At 59.1% G+C, this 21,134-nt stretch overlaps 1 protein-coding gene across 1 annotated transcript; it reads right to left on the bottom strand.

The window, feature by feature from the left end:
- Positions 1–7,841: 7,841 nt before the first annotated feature.
- LOC123364368 lies at positions 7,842–20,043 on the bottom strand. The gene is made up of 3 exons (XM_045006444.1): positions 18,933–20,043; positions 12,744–13,228; positions 7,842–10,887 (listed from the first exon to the last, which is right to left on the bottom strand). The coding sequence occupies exon 1, from the start codon at positions 19,868–19,870 to the stop codon at positions 19,172–19,174; it is 699 nt and encodes a 232-aa protein (XP_044862379.1). The 5' UTR covers positions 19,871–20,043; the 3' UTR covers positions 7,842–10,887; positions 12,744–13,228; positions 18,933–19,171.
- Between the last annotated feature and the right edge of the window lie 1,091 nt (positions 20,044–21,134).

The raw sequence follows: 21,134 nt of genomic DNA, 5'->3' as shown, positions 1-21,134 counted from the left end.
TCCCGCAGGCGTGACTGCGGACGGTTCGCTGGTCGCGCAGGTCGGCTGGACCTCCCGCAGGCATGACTCAACCACAGCCGCCGGACCAGCGAACCGCCCGCAGCTGCGGGAGGTGCAGCCGAGCCGCGCGACTAGCGGACCCTCACCAGTCAAGCCCGCGGGAGGTCCGTTGCCCCCGGGGCTCCGGGGCGCCTCACGTGCATGACTGCATATCGATCCGCCTCTTTGTGGTGATATAGTATCAGGCAGCCAGGTCTCGATGGGTGACACCCGCTGAATATGGTTCGGTTTCTCGGTCCCTGTGCAGCCCTTGTCACTCTCACTCCCTGCAACAAATGAATTGGAGAGAGCAAGAATTTAGAGAGAAGAGTGAACAAGTGGGCACGGGGCAAGGAAGCGTTTAAAAGCACCAGCCCAGACTGGTTTCCAAAGTGCCCTCCTCCCCTCCCCTCCTTTCCAGCGGCTGGACCGAGGCCTGGACTCTGTGGTCTCTGCTGATCTAAATGAGCACAGGTGCAGTGGCTTCCAGACAGCTGACGCAATCCTCCTCTTCCAGCGGTGGCGGCCTAGCCGCAGATGGAGCGTTAAAGTCCTGACAGGAGTCTTTCGAGCTGGTCTAGTCTCCGGAGAGAAGTGGGAGAATGTGAGCAGCGGGACTCTGGAGCAGCCGCTGCTGCAGCTCCCACTGCCGCGGCAGGAGGAAGCGGCCAAGCACGTGGCACGCGGCGGCTGCGGCTATGGTGCCCGGGCCCGAACCCCCCGAGCCCGGGCCTGCTGTCGCGTCTGGGCTGGCTGCCCAGCTGGTGCAATCCCGCGGCGGAGGTATTGGCAGCCCAGCCCTGTTCGTTCCCCTGTGGGACCCGACCAGGATGGAGCGGGGGGCTGGGGCCTGCTTCCCCCACTCCGGGGCCGCCCGTGGGATTGCACCAGCTGAGCAGCCAGCCCAGACGCAACTGGCCAGGGGCTGGGCGCAGCGTGCGCCCTGCTGGGTCCCTGCAGCAGGCCCGGGTTCCTGGGCGCCAGAGCCGCAGCCGCCGAGCTTGGCCAGCGGCCGCTTCCTCCCCCCGGCTGCTCCCGAGTCCCACTGCCCAGGTGGGGAGAACAGCCGCCGCCTGGCCCCGTGGGCCACCCCCTACTCTCCCTCCAGGTACCGCGCCCGAGTCCTGCCTGCTCGGGGCCAGGCCGGACTCACACTCACCCCGGCCCCGCGCTCCCCTGAGTCTCCCGGGCCTCCCTCCAGCGCTTGTGGAGGGAGGAGGAATCGGGGGTGGAGGATTTTTTTTTTTTTGCTCTGCCGCCATTTTTTTCCCTTCTGTCCCTGCCCCCGCCCCGCCCCCCTGCGTCCCAATATTTGACCTGGGTGATCTGGTCACCCTAAGAGGTTACTGCTCGACTAAAGGCAGGCAGGAGGAGCCCTGCTATAGGGCCACACTGCAGCTGCTCCCCCGGGGTAGAGGGTGCGGGAGGCTGGGTATAGGGGCCAGATCTGCCCCAAACAGAAGGTTCAGTTGGTCAGAGCAAGGATCAGTGAGAATCTCCCTGGGGCAGGGTCATTTCTGAGGAGGTCGTGGATCCCCTGGGTGGGGAGATGTAATTCCCACAGTGGGGACGGGGGAAGGGAGGGTCCCTGGCTCCACACAGAGCATCCTGCCAGAGCGACCCTGTATCCGATCCCATCCCACCCCCCGGGGACCCCAGGAAGGGGCACGCGGCAAAGAGCCTCCCTGCAGGGACGTGCTCAGAGCCCTGGACTCACCAGCGGCTGCCGTTGGGCTCCGTCCACCTGGGCTGACGCCCCATCACGCGCTGCCACCGCGCCGGGACCCTCCACGCCCAGCGGCTGCTGCAGGACGGGCCCAGCCAGGGCAGCCCCGGCCAGCGCCAGAACCAGCAACAGCCACAGACGCCTCATCGTCCCCTGGGGCTGCATCTCCTTGCGGGACTCTCGGGCTGTGCCACAGATTCCCCTGGGAGAGGGGCCTCGGCCTCGGGTGGGGCTGGGGGTTGTGTGAGCCACTGGCGGGTGCGAGAGCTTTTTAACCAGCCTTCCCCTCTCCCGCATGGGGAGGGACCTTGGGGGTTAAGGAACCTCCTTTCTCCCCCCCCACCCCCAGGGGAAACAGGAAAGGGCCTCGTGTGCAATACACTGAAACTGCCACTTAACGGATCTCTCCAGCAGGTTTCCTCCCCGCATGGAAACCTGGAGCAAGAACTAATTTGTCACGTCGCCCATAGACCCTGGGCCCGGGCAGCCCCCTCCCCGGGGGTGTTTGGGGGGGGGGCGTGAGGGGCAGGATGGGTCAGGACAGGCTGTTCTGTCCCGTTACTCGTACGTGATACTTTGTCTCTCACACTGAGCCATCAGCCCCGACAGTCACCACACGGCACCTCCAGGGCGTCGGATCAGCCCAGTGTTAAAGGAGTCAAAGCCGTGGGGCCCTCACGTGTCACATGGCAGAGCTGCTCAGAGCCCCCGGGGCTGGAACGAGGCGTCCCGGGGTGATGTGAGGAAAGTGGGGACGGAGGGGGGCTAGTGAGGTGTGTGAGTGTGTTTTACCCCCCAGGGTGTGCAGCCCTGCTCTGAACAGGGCTAGACATCGGCCCCCTCCTGCACCCCTGTCTGCACTCCCGCTGTTCTCACCACTGGGCGGAGCTGAACCTGGGGTAGGGAAAGTGGGAAATTCAGACAAAAAATCTCTGTGTCGACAATAGCAGGCAGGACTGTATCACTCCATTCCTGCCGCAAAGTCAGGGAGAGAAAGGCACAGGATGGGCTTAGGAGCGCTCCGTCCAGTTTCCCACTCTGCCACCCGCTCCCTGGGTGACCTCGAGCGAGTCCCTTCATCTCTTGGTGCCTCAGTTTCCCGTCTGTGAAATGGGGATAATGATTGTTCTTTCCTCCCACCCTTTGTTGGTCGAGTGTGTTTGGACTGTAAGCTCTTTGGGGTAGGGGGTGTCTCTTTGCATGTGCAGGTACGTCCCGCAGTGCAAGAGGGCCCTGATCTCAGTGGTTGGCTATAAGGTAAAGACCTTTGAGGATCAGGGCCCGAGTGCTATTGTGGGAAATTCAGACAAAAAATCTCAGTGTCGACCCACCTCTTGCCTGCCTGAAGGAAGGTCAGTCCCTGTGAGCCCTGGGGATCCCCACACCCCCGTGTGTGCCACGTCCAGCCTTGTGTGTGCACGAGGGAGGGGAGAGGAGGCGAGGGCAGCACCAATAAAGGGTTAATTACATGAATGCTTTTGGCTGAGGCAGCAGGTGCTGCAGCCTGTGTGTGTTCAATGCGACTCTGCTCCCATTTCCTGCCCGGTGCCAGGGAGCAGTTTGGGGCTGTGCTGAAAAGACCCTGGGGATTACAGTGGATGAGAAGCTGCACATGAGTCAGCAGTGTGCCCTTGTTGCCAAGAACGCTAACAGCATATTAGGCTGCATTAGTAGGAGCATTGGCAGCCGATCGAGAGAAGTGATCATTCCCCTCTATTCAGCATTGGTGAGGCCTCATTTGGAGTATTACGTCCAGTTTTGGGCCCCACACTACAAGAAGGATGTGGACAAATTGGAGAGAGTCCAGCAGAGGGCAACAAAAATGATCAGGGGGCTGGAGCACATGACTTACAAGGAGAGGCTGAGGGAACTGGGGTTATTTAGTTTGCAGAAGAGAAGAATGAGGGGGGATTTCTATGTGACCGATGAAGTGGGCTGTTGCCCACGAAAGCTTATGCTCAAATAAATTTTTTAGTCTCTAAGGTGCCACAAGTCCTCCTGTTCTTTCTATCCATAGAGGTTTTTAAGGCCCGGCTTGACAAAGCCCTGGCTGGGATGATTGAGCTGGGGATTGGTCCTGCTTTGAGCAGGGGGTTGGACTAGATACCTCCTGAGGTCCCTTCCAACCCTAATCTTCTATGATTCTATGAAGCGCATTGAGATTCCTGCACCACTGGGAATGGTTCTGTGTGATAAAGCCAGAGGCCAAGATTTTCCAAACTGACTAGTGAGTTTGGGGCACAACTTTATCTGCCCTACAGGGCCCAGCCATTCCAAGTGTGGGGGCTGAGACGTGTCTGAATATCACGTACCACGAAGGTGTCTGGAGTTGGACACCCAAACTCATGAGTCACTTTTGTAAATCGTGGCTCTCCAGTCGTGGGGTTAAAGGTCAGAGCTAGAGGACAGGGCACGTGGCCCCACAGCCATGGAGAAATTAAGGAAAAAAATTTCCATAGTGACCGTGGATTTTGGCTGTTTCAGTTTCCATGTTCCCCACTTGCGACACCTAGAACCTGACTGTCTGAGATTCCTGAGCAGCCCCCTCCTCCCGCTCAGCCCTTCGGGAGCCCAGGCCCTGCATGTGTCAGGAGGGGACCCTATGAACTAAGAGAGCCAAAATTCCTGGGCACAGTGGAAAATGTCGGCCTAATGGCAGGACTCAGAGACTTTAAACAAATGGCCGATAAGGCCCCATTAATGTCTGTTCCGCCCCCTGTGCGACAGGGCTCTGGGGAGGGTGGGAGAGATGAGACCAGGGACACCTCGTGTTGTTAAACGGCAGCCCCTCCCACGGGGTAAGCAGTGACATCAGTTGGCTCCAAACCGAGGCAGGCCAGTGGCCCATCTGCGTTGGTGGCCGACCTGCCGTGGTGCCAGCCAGGCCCTGCTCCTTCAGAGGAAGGAAGCTTCTCTAGTGCCCAGTTCAGTCAGTGCCCCCCCCTCTGCCCATGGGCCAATGAGCAGCTGCTGCCCTACCAGCTCTGGGGCAGATCCTCCCTACCCCACGACCTAATGCCCGTCGCACAGACCCTGGGGAGGTGAGTCTATTGGTTCCCACTCCATGGGTGCTCATGGGCTCAAGCACCTGCACAGAAATATTAGGGGGTGCCCAGCACTCAGGGGGCTGGCCAGGGCTACAGCTCTGGTGGCTCTGGGGGTGGCTGCCAATCAGCTGTTCAGCGGCTGGCCCTGCGCCGCCATCAGCTCTTCAATGGCTGCGCCGTCGATCAGCTGTGGAGAGGGACTGGCCCGCCACTCGCGCCTCTCTGCCCTTAAGGCAGGAGAGGGCAGGAAGGAGGAGGTGGGCGGGCGGGAGGCGCTCAGGGGAGCAGGTCTTGAGGGAGGGGGCCGAGTGGGGGTGGGAAGAGGTGGAGTGATGGTGGGGCCTCTGGCGAGGGGTTGAGGCCTGGGTGGGGCACCCACCGGCAAAACCTAAGGTCAGTATCTCTGGGTGGGTGCCATTGGGAATACAGGCCAGGGGAGGGGGGTCCCCAGCACTGGGAGGCCAGGGGAGCCTGGCTTCTCCCTAGAGATTGTAAGCTTCTTGCAGCAGGGACTGTCTCTCGCTGTGTGTCTGTACGGTGCCTTTCCCCCCAGAGCCCTGATTTGGGCTGGAGCATCTTGGTGCTGCGGTGATACGAACAACAGTTATGGGACTGACTGCCACAAGAATCACTGTGATCAGACCCAAAGGCAAAACCCATCTCTTTAACGTAGCTTTGTCACTATGAGCCAGGTGCAGGACGGTACACACATACAGTAGCTTTGTCACTAGGGCTGGCTCTAGGCACCAGCGCTCCAAGCATGTGCGTGGGGTGGCACTTTCCAAGGGGCGGCGCTCCATCCCCACCCCTCTGTTTTTTTGGTGGGGCGCACAAAGCCGGGAGCCGGCCCTGAATCGAGATGTTCCCTGTCAGCTGAGGCTGAGCTGGGACTGACCCTGCAGTTCTGGCTTCAGACACGAGATGGCGCTCACGGCAGCCTGAGTTGCACAGGCTGGACTGGCAGCAAAGAATCCTGTGGCACCTTATAGACTAACAGAAGTTTTGCAGCATGAGCTTTCGTGGGTGAATCCCCACTTCGTCGGATGCTCTGGCTGCCCTGCCGCTGCGGAGCCCGAGCATCATCCCCGGAGCTGAGCCCGGGCTGCGGCGGCGGGAGGGGCCCGGCTCCGGGGGGACGACGCTGCTGCTCCGCGGGGGCAGGAGGGGCCCGGCTCCGGGGGGACGACGCTGCTGCTCCGTGGTGGCGGGAGGGGCCTGGCTCCGGGGGACGACGCTCCGGCTCCACGGCGGCGGGAGGGGCCCGGCTCCGGGGGGACGACGCTCCGGCTCCGCGGGGGCGGGAGGGGCCTGGCTCCGGGGGGACGACGCTCCGGCTCCCCGGCGGCGGGAGGGGCCCGGCTCCGGGGGGACGACGCTGCTGCTCCGCGGCAGTGGGAGGGGCCCGGCTCCGGGGGACGACTCTCTGGCTCCGCGGGGGCAGGAGGGGCCCGGCTCCGGGGGGACGACGCTCCGGCTTGGCGGCGGTAACAGGGGCCCGGCCCCGGGGAGACGACGCTCCGGCTCCACGGCGGCGGGAGGGGCCCGGCTCCGGGGGGACGACGCTCCGGCTCCGCGGGGGCGGGAGGGGCCCGGCTCCGGGGGGACGACGCTCCGGCTCCGCGGGGGCGGGAGGGGCCCGGCTCCGGGGGGACGACGCTCCGGCTCCGCGGCGGCGGGAGGGGCCCGGCTCCGGGGGAATGATGCTCTGGCTCTCCAGCGGCAGGGCAGCCTGAACTGCAGTCTAGCCTGGGTGTGAGGAGCTGGGGAGGGAGGGAAGTGGGGCCCAGGATGCAGGGAGGGAGGAGGGATCCTGCTGCCGCCACCGCTGCTGCTGCTCTGAGTCTCCCCAGGGCGGCGCGGTGTTTCCCCGCCCGGGTGGGCTGTGCAGGGAGCCGCCGGGCTGGGCAGGGGGCGCGGATCCCGGCTCGTGCACTGACAGGGCGAGTGGCTGGGCAGCCGGAGCTGCCAGGGAGCTGCCCCCTCCTGCCCCCGGACCCAGCCCGCCACGCCCCTCCCCCGCCTCAGCCCTGCGCTGCCTGCTCTGGGCAGGGAGAGGCAGAGCCCAGCTCCGAGCGGGGCAGCGAGGGATCCTGCCCTGCCAGGGGACCCCCGTGGCTCGGGCACCTGGGGGTCAGTGTCTGTCCTCTCGGCTCTGCCTGCACGGGGCTGGGGAAGCAGCTGTCAGCGCCTGCCCCTCTCAGCCCTGGCACCCCCATCCCACTCGCAGCCCCTCCACTTGTACCTCCCCCCATCGCTCCTTCACCGCACCCCTTCCCCTTGTACTCTCCCTTCCCCCACACCTCTCCCCTTGTACCCTCCCCCAGCCCTGTCCTCCCGCACCTCCCCCTTCCCCTGCACCTCTTCTCCTGCAACCCTCCTGATACCCCCTCTCCTCCTCCCTCCTCCTCCGTGAGCACATCACACCCCGCTTCTCTGCCAGTGTAGAGCCCTCAGCACCCCCACACCCGCTCCTCTGCCTGAACCCTCTTTACTAGATCCCCAGCCCTTGCCGGGTACAAGGTTTGAGGGGTTAGTCCCTGTGCCTTCCATGTGCACTGGGAGCACTAAAGATGGGGCTGCGGGGGACGGGGGTGTGTGAGATTTATACTAAAGTGAAATAAAAATAGGAGAAACGGTTTGAGCCCCACTGCAAGTGTCAACGGGGATTGCTGTGGTGAACAAGGAGGTCACATTTGGGGGGGAGCCCAGGGTTGGGGTGGCAGAGAGCACTGGTGGGAGAGGGCAAGCCCAGAGCTTGGGGGCAGCCACATTTTTTTTCTCTGGGGCAGCAAAAAACCTAGAGCCGGCCCTGTTTCTCTCTCTCTCTCTCTCTTACACACACACACACACACACACACACACACACACACACACACACACACACACACACACACACACACACACACACACACACACACACACACACACACACACACACACACACACACACACACATTATACAGTGATAGAGGCCACATAGGTGTTATGTTCACCACTTACAAACAGAGAAAATAGATAAAAATATTAAATACTCTTGTTGGAAGTTGCAACGTCGCACGACTTTAATTTCTTAGAATACAGAAACTTAACACGCGAGAACCAAATACAGGAAGAGACAAAGCAGGCTGCTCCCTAAACCAGCGAGGCACAACTCATCCCACCTTGCTCTAGGCTGGCTCTTTGCAGACTGACTCTGCTAGCTTCCCTACAGAGCCCCTGGCCTGCAAGGAGGACCAGGCAACCCCGCTGAGCATGTAAAGTGATAGCGTACAATTTTGACACGGTTTTCAATACACCACACTAGGTACCTGGACACAGAGCAGCTCCTGTAGGAGGCCAGAGTTCTGTGAGCTGCATCCGCTGCCCCCCACCACCTGAAACACACAATCCATTGAGGCATCCAGAAGCTGCTTCCACTTGACCTCTCCCACCAACAGAGTAGGGGTGGACATGGCCTCCTTGTACATTACTTAGGCTCCTTTGTGTGTGGGGGGGGAGGTGGGGGGGATTACTAGGTACCCTTTGTGTGTGTGGGGGGGAGGCGGGGGGGATTACTAGGTACCCTTTGTCATTAGCGATCGCTCACAGAACGGTAATTAGACTTTAACCTCTTCACTCCCCGTAACTTCTCTCGGTGTCCAAAGAGAGACCAAGGCTGTCACCGTGGGCTCCGCGGAAGAGGAAGGCAGGCTCCCTGAACCCGTACAAAGAGCAGAAAAGGAAGTTTTAAAAAAACGGTTCTGCTTTCAAGGAGTGCCAGGCAGCAGAGGGTAAGGCCCAAGGCCCGGGGTGGCTGTGCTGGGTGACCTCAAGGCCTCCTGGCTGGTTCCCAGCAGGGGAGTCCCTGGGCGGTAGGGCTGGGGGTACCACGCTTTGCTATGGGCACCCGGCTCCCGGCGCCGTCTCCATGCGGCTCCCGGGAGGCGCCTGGCACCGCCGGGCAGCCCAGCCCGTTGCAGTAGGAGAGCGGGCGAAGGGCAGCGTGTTTTGCCTGGCTCAGAAGGGGAGGGCTAGCGACGGCCAGACTGGCTCAGAATCCATCCCCGCTTCGCTCCTCAGCCCCGGGCCGTGTCCCCTGGGCATGCCAGCCGGCCGGCACACAGGCACTGGAAGGCCCCTTCCCCAGGGCCAATGACCCAGAGCGGCTCTGCCCTCCCATGGCACCTGCTGCTCATGCATTCACTGGGGCCAGGACCCAGAGCCCAAGGTAACCCGCCTTAACTCTTGCCTGGCCACCGGCCTGAAAACTCCTGTCTGTGTGTGAGAGAGAAAGAGTGACTCCTCCCCCCGCAAGGCAGGCCCATGGGGTCCGTGCTCTAGGAGCTCTGCCTGGGAAGGGCATCGTTAACGCGAGGCCCAGAGACGCTCACCCCTCTTCCCCGGCAGCAGCTCCCCCAGGGCTGTGCTGAAGCTGAGTAGCCTTGGACCGGCCCCAGCCCCTCTGAGGGCCGCCCTGGCAGCCTGAGAGCCCCCAGGAAAGTGGCCGTGTGTGGACACTTACCCTGTGCTGGGCTTTCTACAAGCAGCAGCCCACCACGGGCGCAGGTGCGATGCCAGGGTCACTGGAGAGGAAGGTCAGGTCCCCTCAAGCCAGCGCCGCCTCCCCTGAGCTGTACTCCACTGTCGCCCCAGGGCCGTGTCAGAAGAACCCAGCAGGCACCCGGGGTGATGCTGTTGTGGGCCCCTTTCACTCTCACTGCATCCTCCTGGGAAGCTGAGGGGGTGCGAGGGTGGGATGGTAGGCAGCAGCAGGGGATTGAGGGAGGAGACTGAAGCGGGCAGATAGCCTTGTGGCTATGGCACAGGACCGGCTCTCCAGAGAGCTGGGTTTAATTTCTGCCTCTGCCACCACGCCCCTGGCTCATTTTGGGCAAGTCATTTACCGTCTCTGGGCCTCAGTTCTCCTCTGTGAAATGGGGCCAACAATACTCCCTTGCTCCCACCCTTTGTCTGCCTAGATTGTAAGTCCCTTGGGGTAAGTCCTTTCTCTCACAAAGTGTTATGTACCGTGCCTAGCACACGGGTTCCCTGAGCTCAGCTGGACCCACTCAGTGCTACTGCTCAGCTCCTGTGCACAAGCCTTTGAACAAGTATTTCACAAGCACTTACACGTACACAAAAGTGTAGCCCCACGGAGCTGCCTTAAGGTGGCAGCACAAGCGCTCACAGCACTGCCCTGCGGCTGGAATACATTGGCAGGCTACATCCCATTATATACTACGTTCCCCAGCAGCACGTTTTTATTATTTAAAAAGCATTTGATCCCACTGCTGTGGTGGCTCAGCCGGGCTGTGGCAGACGGGGTGCTGCTCTGAAATAATTGCGGACACTGTCTGTGATCTGGTTATAGGATGGGTCCTGTATGACTACCTTGGTTCAGTGTAGTAGCCATCTCTTGGGAAAAACAAGCAGGAAGTTAAACAGTAGCTCAAGATAAGCTCCCTCCTGGTAAACAGTTCAAGGTGACAGAGGCAATGCCTGAGCTCCTTGCTGTAAAGATCCTACCTCCGGGCTCAGCCCTGGTCACAGAGATCATATGCCAAGGCTGCAGGGCCGGCTCCAGGGTTTTTGCCGCCCCAAGCAGCCCTCTCCCCACCTCTCCGCCCAAAAAAGACACAATCACAATCTGCGGCACTTCGGCGGGAGGTCCTTCACTCCAAGTGGGAGTGAGGGGTCCTCTGCCGACTTGCCGCCAAATAGCCGGACGTGCCGCCCCCCTCCAGAGTGGCCGCCCCAAGCACCTGCTTGCTAAGTTGGCGCCTGGAGCCAGCCCTGCAAGGCTGGGTGCCAGCAGCGCAGAAGGACTGCAAAGAATTAAAAGGTCCCTCTTGGTCCAGAGGCCAGTGGAGCAGTTGCTGAGAAGCTGACCAGATGGACAGACAATGCTGGGGATGTCTGGAGTAGGTAGGCCTGCCAGGGGCCGCATCGCAGGGTGGTAGGGCTTTACATCAGACAGACTGTTTGTTGATTTAAAATCCTTTTCCTCTTATGTTATGTTCCTCCAGTTAAGGTTAAATGGTACTTTGGTTGCACAAGGCCATCTGGTACTGTGAATTCCCTCACAATCACAGGCTCCTGAAGGGAAGAAAGGCAGGTTCTGAGCCCAGACGGAGCTTTTGGGGTAGACACGGGTCAATCTCAGGGTGCTATAGGCTAAAAGTGGGAGAATCACATGATTCCACCCCAGGAGAGGTAAGGGCATGAGGCCTGGCACATCAGGCAGAGGACAGAGATGCCGCCAGCCCTGTAACCATGGGCACAGCTGCTACCCACATTCTTAAGGCTCCCCTTGCAGATCTAACCTGCTCCCTGTTAGCCTTGCTACAGGAGCAGCTCCCGGACCATGCGGAGCACCTCCGGCAGCTGCCGCATCTTTTGGTCTTCGTTCACCCCCTTTTCCCTGACAGCAACCACAGATCTGTGTTTGGCTGCTTCCCCCAGAAACAAGCAGAGATCTGCCCTATCCATGACCCCTGCAGCAGTCTGAAGACAATGCATGCAGAATACTAAATATCCCCATGACGTTCCCAGGCACCCTACAACAAGGCAGGGCTGCCTTCTCTACGACACACAGCTCTAGTCCGGCTTGAGAGGGGAGTGGCCAAGAAATATGCTTGCTCCCTTTGGAACATAGAATTTATTATCCCCATGCTTCAGAGTGGTGAAGCCCGCCCCAGAATCCACCCTAGCCAGCGGAGCGGGGATTCCTTCCTGGCCTCTGCAGCAATTTGCTTATGCCCTGAAGCATGAGATTTATTTACCCTTATTTTAGCCCCTTATCTACAAAGATCAAATTAACCAGCCTCTTTCCAAACCTAGCCATGGTTCTTAAAGCGACGCTTCCTTCCTGGCCGTTCCCTCACCCCCTCCTCAACAGAGTTACCTTAGCTCCTGAGAAGGGCATGCGGGGGAGACACAGCCCCCTTGCTCACAGTGTGTGGGGTATCTACGTGACAGCTTCCGTACGAACCCAGCTCCTGAAGAAGGAGGTAAGGCCGGCAACCAAACAGCAGCACAGCTGGCCTGTCCCAAATGCATCTGTCTTAGGGGCTCTGTCACCAGGGGCGACTCCAGGCCCCAGCACGCCAAGCGCGTGCTTGGGGCGGCAGGCCGCGGGGGGCGCTCTGCCAGTCGCCGGGAGGGCGGCAGGCGGCTCCGGTGGACCTCCCGGTACACTTGCGGGAGGTCCACCGGAGCCGCGGGACCGGCGACCGGCAGAGCGCCCCCTGCAGCGTGCTGCCGTGCTTGGGGTGGCGAAATGTCTAGAGCCGCCGCTGTCTGTCACGCCCTATGACAAAACGCCCACTGGCTTCAGTGAGTGCAGGACTGAGCCTCAGGGGCGTAACCACCCTGAAAAAGGCACCGGGGGGCTCTGGGTTTATCGTCTCTCTGACTCCAGATCAAACGTGCCCTGTTTACGTGGAAGACGTGGGCAGGGAGGGCTCTGACTACCAGCCCTGCAAGCCCCTCAGGGATTGGAGCAGCTCACTCCCCCGGAACCATCTGCACCTGGGCCAAGTGGGCGTAAAACGCAGCTGCTGGTGGAAGTGAGGATTCTGACTCGGGAGCATTTTGTGCAGGTGTAAACAGGGCCGCTCAGAGGATTCAGGGGGCCTGGGATCTTCGGCGGCGGGGGGCCCCCGCTTCGGCGGTAATTCGGCGGCGGGGGGTCCTTATGCTCCGGGACCCGCTGCCGGAGTGCCCTGAAGACCCGTGGTGGGGGCCCCCCGCCGCCCAATTGCCGCCGAAGACCTGGAGCGGAAGAAGCTCCGGGGTCCCGGGCCCCGGGAGAGTTTTCCAGGGCCCCCGGAGTGAGTGAAGGACCCTGCTCCAGGGGCCCCAAAAAACTCTCCTGGGGGCCCCTGCGGGCCCCAGGGCAAATTGCCCCACTTGCCCTCCCCCCCGGGCGGCCCTGGGTGTAAATGACTCACCCGGGGGCCAAGGCAGGGGAGGATCATGCCACGAGAGCCAAAGCGAGTTCTTTCCTTCTCACACTCCCCCCGCCGTTTATTGGAACTTTGTAAACAATTCTGCTGGTGATGCACATGGCGAAAGAGCCCCCAGCTCCCTCTCCAAAGCTCTGGTGCCTCCCCGGAGCTAACGGGGATGGAAAACCAGACATCCGTCCCTAACAGCCAGCGCGTCCGATTTCAAATACACCTCCCGGAGCAGCCCAGTTGAGGAAGACGATGCAGTTATTACATAGCCCCCTTTCAGAGCAGAACCCTGGTTTAACAGAAACTCCTGTTGCACGTGATCAATTGCGCGTCTGCAAAAGTTCAGAAGGGTGTCTGTAGAAAGCACGCCGGTTCCAACTCAGCACAGCGCACCGTCAGCGTTCAGGCCTGCTCACGCACTGCGGCCGGCGTTGCGTAGATCCCCAGGAGAAGGACGGTGGGGAGAATCTTTGGGTTCACTGGAAAAAGATTGTTTTTAAACCTCTTAAAACTTTGCAAGTAAACTTTAAAAAACAACCCCCCTACAGAGGAAGTGACCGAGGAGGGAACATTTAAGCCCAAAAAAGTAAAGCTTTTATAAAACAGGAACTGCCAGACTGGATAAGACCCTAGGTCCATCTAGCCTAATGTCCTGACTCGGACAGTGGCCAGTACCAGCTGCCTCATAGAAAGGTGTAAAAAGCCCTACAGATCTGAGCTAATCTGCCTCTCTAGGGAACATCTCCTCCTAACCCCAACAGAGATTTATTTAAACTCTGAAGCAGGAGGTTTAATCTTCCTTCCAAAGCGCTTTGGTTCCCATTACCTATTATACCACTGGATATTCTGGTATAAATGTCTGGTCCCTCACAGAATCTTGAATGTTATGAATGGGTGAAAATAGCTGACACCGAAAGGCCAGCAGAATCAGTATACTGCTAGGCATAAAGCAGAACTGCGCCCAGCCCTTTGGAAATACCAAGCACACAGCGCTAAGCTGATTTTCCCCTGGCTTGCACCTTCCATGGACGTACAGAGCTTGAACCAAAGCCACACGGACCCAGCTGACATACTCCCATAGGCTTTGGGTCAGGCCCCCCACCGGAGGGCAAGTAAAATGCCACCAGACCTGCATGGGAGCATTTTATACTCAATTTATTTTATGTTGGTGAACCACTTAGCACAACAGGGCACAACTTCATTGCAGCTTTTGGGGCTACCACAATATCCGTGTTAAACTAGAAGGAGAAGAAGGTGGTGGCTGGAAGGTGTCAGTGTACGAAGGAGAGAAGTTGGTCTGAGTTGATATCTTGTATTGGACGAGCCGGCCTGTGCTGCCTTGTATTTAGCTGTGACACTCTGAGTACGTTGCCCAGCCCTGAAGAAAAGCTTGTCTCTCTCCAGGGCCGGCTCCAGGCACCAGCCCAGCAAGCAGGTGCTTGGGGCGGCCAAGGGGAAGGGGTGGCACGTCGGGCTCTTCAGTGGCAATTCGGCGGCAGGTCCCTCTCGGAGGGAAGGACCTGCCGCTGAATTGCCCCCAAAGACGAAAGCGGCGAATTGCCGCCAATCGCGATCGCGGCTTTTTTTTTTTTCTTCGCCGCTTGGGGTGGCAAAAACCCTGGAGCCGGCCCTGTCTCTCTCACCCACCAGCGTTGGTCCAATAAAAGATATCACCTCACACACTTTGTCTCTCTAGTATCCTGAGACTGACACAGCTACAGCAACGCTGCCAACACTAAACCTTAGAGGCGTTAGCTAGGCCAGCGGAGGAATTCTTATGTTGACCTAGTGCTGTTTGCATCGGGGGGGTGGGGGGCCATAGGATGGCATTTTCCACACCCCGCAGAGAGGTAACTGTACCGATGTAAAGCCCAGGTCTGGCCCAGACCTCAGTTAACTTTCATTTGGAGACATGAGCCTGTGACTGTGGCTGTCCTGTACACACAGCTCTGTTACTTGACATGTGTCTGACACATGCTGGGCAGGCCACTGGGTGGCGTAGAGAGGGTAGCCGGGGCTCGTCTCTCCCTGGGGCGGCAGGATCTGAGCAGCAACAATATAAACAGTAGGTCCAGGCCCTAGGTCCCAAAGGGCCGGGGAGAGGGGGAGACGGGCACCCGGGAGGTGGGTGGCAGGGGGGGACGCAGGCCCTCCCACTCCACGGCGTCCCAGCCCGGGGCCCGACGACCCGCTGCTGCGTCAGTGGGGATCCTGGTCCCAACACACTGACATGGGCTCTGGCCCTGCTGCAGCCAGACTAGGGTCGGCTGCCCACAGGCTACTTCCGGACTCCCCCTCTGGAGGTACCTGGGTCGGGGCGGTGTCCTCAGGGGCCCAGCACCATGGGCCCCTGGGGAGAGCTGGCGAGGGGTAGAGTCGGCAGCTCCTCCTGGTCGCTGGCGCGGGGCAGGTTGGTCCAGTCCTCGGGTTTCCTGCAGGCCGCTGGGCTTTCCCAATCGCGAGCTCCGCTGGAGGTGTCTGGGCTTCCCCGCAGTGGCTCTCTCAATGAGCTCTGAGGTCATCAGAACATAAGAACGGCCAGACTGGGTCAGACCAAAGGTCCATCCAGCCCCGTGTCCTGTCTGCTGACAGGGGCCAGTGCCAGGTGCCCCAGAGGGAGTGAACCTAACAGGCAATGCTCAAGTGATCTCTCCCCTGCCGTCCATCTCCACCCTCTGACAAACAGAGGCTAGGGACACCATTCTTACCCATCCTGGCTAATAGCCATTAATGGACTTAACCTCCATGAATGTATCCAGTTCTCTTTTAAACCCTGGTATAGTCCTGGCCTTCACAACCTCCTCAGGCAAGGAGTTCCACAGGTTGACTGTGCGCTGTGTGAAGAAGAACTTCCTTTTATTTGTTTTAAACCTGCTGCCCATTAATTTCATTCGGTGGCCCCTAGTTCTTATATTATGGGAACAAGTAAATAACTTTTCCTTACTCACTTTCTCCACACCACTCGTGATTTTATAAGGTCGGGCCTTTATACTTCCGGGGCAACGCCTGACCCCCTGGGGGGTGGGCTCAGAGCTCCCTGGCTCTGCCCTCTCTGGTGTCTGGAGGGACTCGTCTCTCTCCGGGATGGCGGGGAACCACACTGCCTCACTACAGGTGGGAACTTGGGAGAGCTGGTTTCTGTTCCTGGCTCAGCTACTGACCTGCTTTGTGACTTCCGAAGTCATTTCACTTCTCTCTGCCTCTGTTTCCCCCATCAGCCTTTGTCTTGTCTATTTAGAGTGTCTGCTCCTTGGGGAAAAGATTTACTCTGGGTTTGTGCCCCACTTAGCACAATGAGGCCTTGACCGTGGTTTTGGGGATTGCTACAAAGAATCATTCTATATATTTTCTTTTCTGTTTATCCCAATTCTACTCTTCATTCTGCTTCTTTCATCTTAGCTCTCTGGCCACGTGAGACGGCCCTTTCCCTGAGCAATTTGCTAACACCCAAGTAAAGCGGTTACAAAAGTCTGTTCTTGCCACACCGGTTCCCAAAGCTTAGCTCTTGCATAAAACTGTTTTCTGATTTGTTAGGAAACAAGAGGCAGCCTGCACCGCTTAGAACTTGGCATGTAGGGGGCGGGGGGCTGCCATTTGGCCAGCCCTGGATTGCAAAAACGTGTACTCAGTACAAGGCTGCGGAAACGTCTGCGATGCATTTTCAAAGCAGAAGCGGAGGAAGAGTTGAGCAATTCTAAGCGCTCTTCTCCGGGCTGGCAGCTTCTGCAGATCGGCCTGTTAGCTGGCATCAAAACCCGGGCCTTTATTCCTAGAGCCCAAAACCTGCCAAGAGGGTCTGGCTCCCCCTCTCCGCTGCCTCGGGGTAAATCAGGAGCAATGCCACAGAAGTTATGGACTGACAAGGGTGCGAATGAAGGGAGAATCAGGCTCAGGACCTTCATGTAACTGTAGCTGGCAGGGAGCTGTGCGGTCAGTGCAGCTTGTCTGATCTGATCATTTACATCATCAGTCAGGCTTCAGCAATTCAACTCCAGCGTGGCCCAGCTGTTTGCACACACGGCCCAGAAAACTGTACCCTGTTATGGCCAGCCAGGTGACAAATCGTGGTCTCTGCCCTCGATTGGCTAAGAATTAGGCACCTTCTATTAATTTTATTACCGTCTCCACCACCTCCAGCCTGTCTGAGCCTCCTGATATGCTTTGTCTTTTAGACTATCAGGGCTTTGGGGCAGGATCTGTCATTTATTACATCTCTGTACAGCGCCTGGCACAACGCCCCTGTCCAGCCTCTGTACACCCTGCTTGAAGCTTCGGGGCACAATCACTTAATGAAAATCACATGGGTCCGGACAAGTAACTTCTTTTGTGCTACTTACTCACTCCGTACCTGCTGGCCTGTGCAAAAGAGGGGTTTCCAGGCGCAGCAGGTGTTACACACACGTCTGCTAGATGCAGTTGGTCCCGGCTGTCCCATAGAGCTAAAAGAGCCAACACTCAAGAGCACGAGCCTGCATGCTGTGCCACTGATTGTTTTTAATCACAGCTCTCCAGGGATTTCAGCTGAGCGTGCAGGTTAAAAGCCAGCGCTGGGGTCGCTTCTGAGGGTCTAGATTAGGGATCGGCAATGTTTGGCACGCGGCCCACCAGGATAAGCCCCCTGGCGGGGCGGTTTATTTACCTGCCGCATCCGCAGGTTTGGCTAATTGCAGCTCCCACGGGCTGCAGTTCGCCGCTGCAGGCCAATGGGGGCTGTAGGAAGCTGCGGCCAGCACATCTCTCGACCCGTGCTGCTTCCCACCGCCCCCATTGGCCTGGAGCGGTGAACCGTGGCCACTGGGAGCCATGATCAGCCGAACCCGCAGACGCAGCAAATAAACAAACCGGCCCGGCCCGCCAGAGGGCTTACCCTGGCGGGCTGCGTGCCAAATGTTGCCGATCCCTGGTCTAGATGTGCTTGCAATAATTCGGACGCTTATTCAAAGGGATCCACTTATTTTTTTCCCTTTCACACCCTTAGAAGAGTTCACTGACTCTGGAAATATTTGTCACTAGTCCAGCTGGGCATTTCTAGCCCATCGAAGGCAGGGATGGATTGAATTGGTAAGATCATTAAAGTAAATGTTTGAAATGAAATATACACAGGTTGAGACAGGGGCGGCTCTAGCAATTTCGCCGCCCCAAGCACGGCGGCACGCCGCGGGGGGGAGGGTGCTCTGCTGGTCGCCGGTCCTGCGGCTCCGGTGGACCTCCCGCAGGCACGCCTGAGGATGCTCCACTGAAGCCGCGGGACCAGCGGACCCTCCGCAGGCACGCCTGCGGGAGGTCCACCGGAGCCGCCTGCCGCCCTCCCGGCGACCGGCAGAGCGCCCCCTGTGGCATGCCGCCCCAAGCACGCGCTTGGCGTGCTGGGGCCTGGAGCCGCCCCTGGGTTGAGAGGGAAGGTACTGTACATCTGGGGTCAGGCTTGGGTTATGGGGGTTACAGATATCGTTTGCAAAGATGAAAAGATACATACATATCGCATAACCGCCATAGACCCAGATTGGGGTGCAAGGGTTTTTAAAGTGTCAGTGGATAAGTGGGCTCGGGTATGCCACCCATGGAATGAATAAGGAGTCCAAGTCAGTATCAGTGGAGCAGATAGGTACATGGGTGGGGTGTGTCCCTGGGTCCGTCAGGGAAGGAAGTGGGTAATTTCCCTGGTCGACTGTCTTGATTACTCGGTGTGGTATTGGCGGTGTCCGGTGATGTGTTCGGTATAAATGTCTCTGGACCACCTGATGGTGATAGAATCATAGAACTTAAGATCAGAAGGGACCATTATGATCATCTAGTCTGACCTCCCACAAAATGCAGGCCACAAAAGCTGACCCACCCACTCCTGAAATAATTCTCTCCCTTGACTCAGCTGTTGAAGTCCCCAAATCCTGATTTAAAGACTTCAAGTAGCAGATAATCCTCCAGCAAGTGACCCCTGCCCTATGCTGCAGAGGAAGGCGAATAACCTCCAGGGCCACTGCCAATCTACCCTGGAGGAAAATTCCTTCCCAACCCCAAATATGGCGATCAGCTGAACCCCAAGCATGCGGGCAAGACTCTCCAGCCAGACACCATGAGCTGTCTCATGAGCCGGGTGTAGCGTCGACCGACCCCGCACACTCTCAGAACCGGCTCGTTGCGGGGGTCCCACGAGCCCAAGGCTCCCACGATCAGGGCGTGTACCTCGACTTCGTAGCCCTGGGCTCTCAGGGTCTATGCCAGCAGGGCATACTTCGACTCCTTCCGTGCTCGGGCCTCGTGGAAGGCCGGTGACCGGTTTTCGAAAGGCACCGTGACGTCTACCAGGAGGACCTTCTTCTTTTCTGTGTCCGTCGCGACGATGTTGGGTTGCAGTCGGCTGTCTGTCCCGGGGATGGCGGAGTCGACGGTGATCTTCCCCAGGGACGGCGGGATGGCTTTCACTAGCCAGTTCTGGATGGCGTTGTGGCAGTGCCGCCAGGCTCCGGAGTGCTGCTTGCATCCACACAGGACGTGCGGCAGGGTCTCATTCGCGTAGCCGCACTTCCTGCAGAGCTTGTCCCGGTTGCCGTGGCGGATGGCTCCGTTGAGGGGAACGCAGTTGAGTCGGGCCCTGTGGATGAACCGCCAGTCGGCGAACCTGGTGAAGCTGCCCCGGGGAGGAAGTGGTTACTGGCGTCCCACTTGCTGGACACCTTGAACACCTTGCCCTGGTCCAGCTTCCGCTTGAGGTTCTCGGCATAGTGGCAGCGGATGGCGTCTTTCAGGGACCTTTCTAGCATGGCTCTGGCGGTCGGGGTGACAATGATGTGGTCCAGGACCTTTACACGTGGCACTAGTATTCCCAGCTCCCGGCGCGCCTCGCACCACTTCCAGCAGCAGCCGATCCTCTTACCCAGACGTCTCGAGGCGTTGCGGGCGCGGGACCAGAGAGAGGACAGGTCTCCCACCTCTCTCCCGAACTCAGCCTCCAGGGAGCCGCTGAGGTAAGTGGCGACGTCCCGCTTGGAGGGGGCCCTGGCGATGCGTTTCCTGACCGCACCCCGTACGGCCTCCTGTGCAATGCTCCTCACTGTTGGGTCCGGGCACGTCAGGAGGCGGAAGGCGTGGGTTATCACCGCCATGTCGCACAGGTCACCCATCCGAGGTACGTTGGCGCCGCCCTGTCTGTGGGAAATGTAGATGATGTCCGTGCACGCCCTCTGGGGAAGGTGGAGCCACTTCTTCACCAGCTGTCTGATGGTGCTGTCGGCCTTGTTCAGGGGCACCTTCGCCACGGCCGATCCCCTGAGGAGGAAGGAAATGCGAGGGATCAGGAAGGTGTTGAGGGCATTTTGCCAGGAGATGAGCAGAGAGGAGTCAATTTGGGCGTGTCTCGCAGGATCTCCGTGATGGTGTCTTCGGGGGTCTGCCGGATGCGGACTCCTGTGGGTGTGCCGAGGTGTTGGTATATCTCTCCCTCTTCGAGGGAGGTCATGGACTCGCCCTGGATAAGGAACCATGATGGACGGACCAGCGCCCTGGTGCCACCGTCGACATGGAGGGAGGCACACTTTTTGGGGTTGAAACGCAGGCCCATCCACTCAGCGGCTTGGCTGGTGATGTCGAGCATTTGCTGGAGGCTTTCTGAGCTGTCGGCGACCAGGACCAGATCGTCCATGTAGGCCAGAATGCTGATTTTCTTGCTGTGCAGGTCGAAGCCGGTCGGGCCGCTGGAGATGGCTCGGATGAGCGGTTCCATGGCCAAGTTGAAAATGATGGGGCTGAGGGGGCATCCTTGCTTCACGCCGCGGCGGATGGGGATGGCGTCCGTCTCTCCGTCCGTGGCACGGATGGTGGTGGTGCAGTCCTTGTAGAGGTCTCGGAGGATCTGGATGAAGGTAGCCGGCATCCCGAACTCTCCCGGGGTGGTGAAGATGTGGTGGTGGGGTATGGAACCGAAGGCGTTGGTCAGGTCGAGCCATGCTACGACGCACTGCCTCTTGGACCTCCTGGCCTCCCGGATGGCCGTCTGAAGGAGGAAGTTATGCTTGTAGCATCCCTCAGAGGACATGAAACCCTTCTGGACTGAGCTGACGGCGCCCCCGCAAACTGACCACTCCGTGATCCTTGCCGCGAGGCAGCTGGCGTACAGCTTGTAGATGGTGGAGCAGAGGGAGATGGGCCTCCAGTTGCCGGGGTCGTCTCGTTCCCCTTTTTTGTGAATGAGGACGGTCATGAACTTTTTCCAGGAGCGAGGAACGCGATGGAACTGCTTGAATTTGGTGAAGATGGCAGCAAGCACCAAGCAGCCGGGGTCTCGCTTCCTCAGCAGGTGGTAGCGGATGCCATCTTTTCCAGGGGCGGTGTTTTTGGTCCTCATCAGCCTCACCTGCACCTCCTGGGGGAAAAAAATCTCGCTCCAGA

This window comes from Mauremys mutica, chromosome 2 (genome assembly GCF_020497125.1).
Source record: "Mauremys mutica isolate MM-2020 ecotype Southern chromosome 2, ASM2049712v1, whole genome shotgun sequence".
NCBI lineage: Eukaryota > Metazoa > Chordata > Testudines > Geoemydidae > Mauremys > Mauremys mutica.
This window is presented reverse-complemented; position numbering and strand designations above follow the sequence as displayed.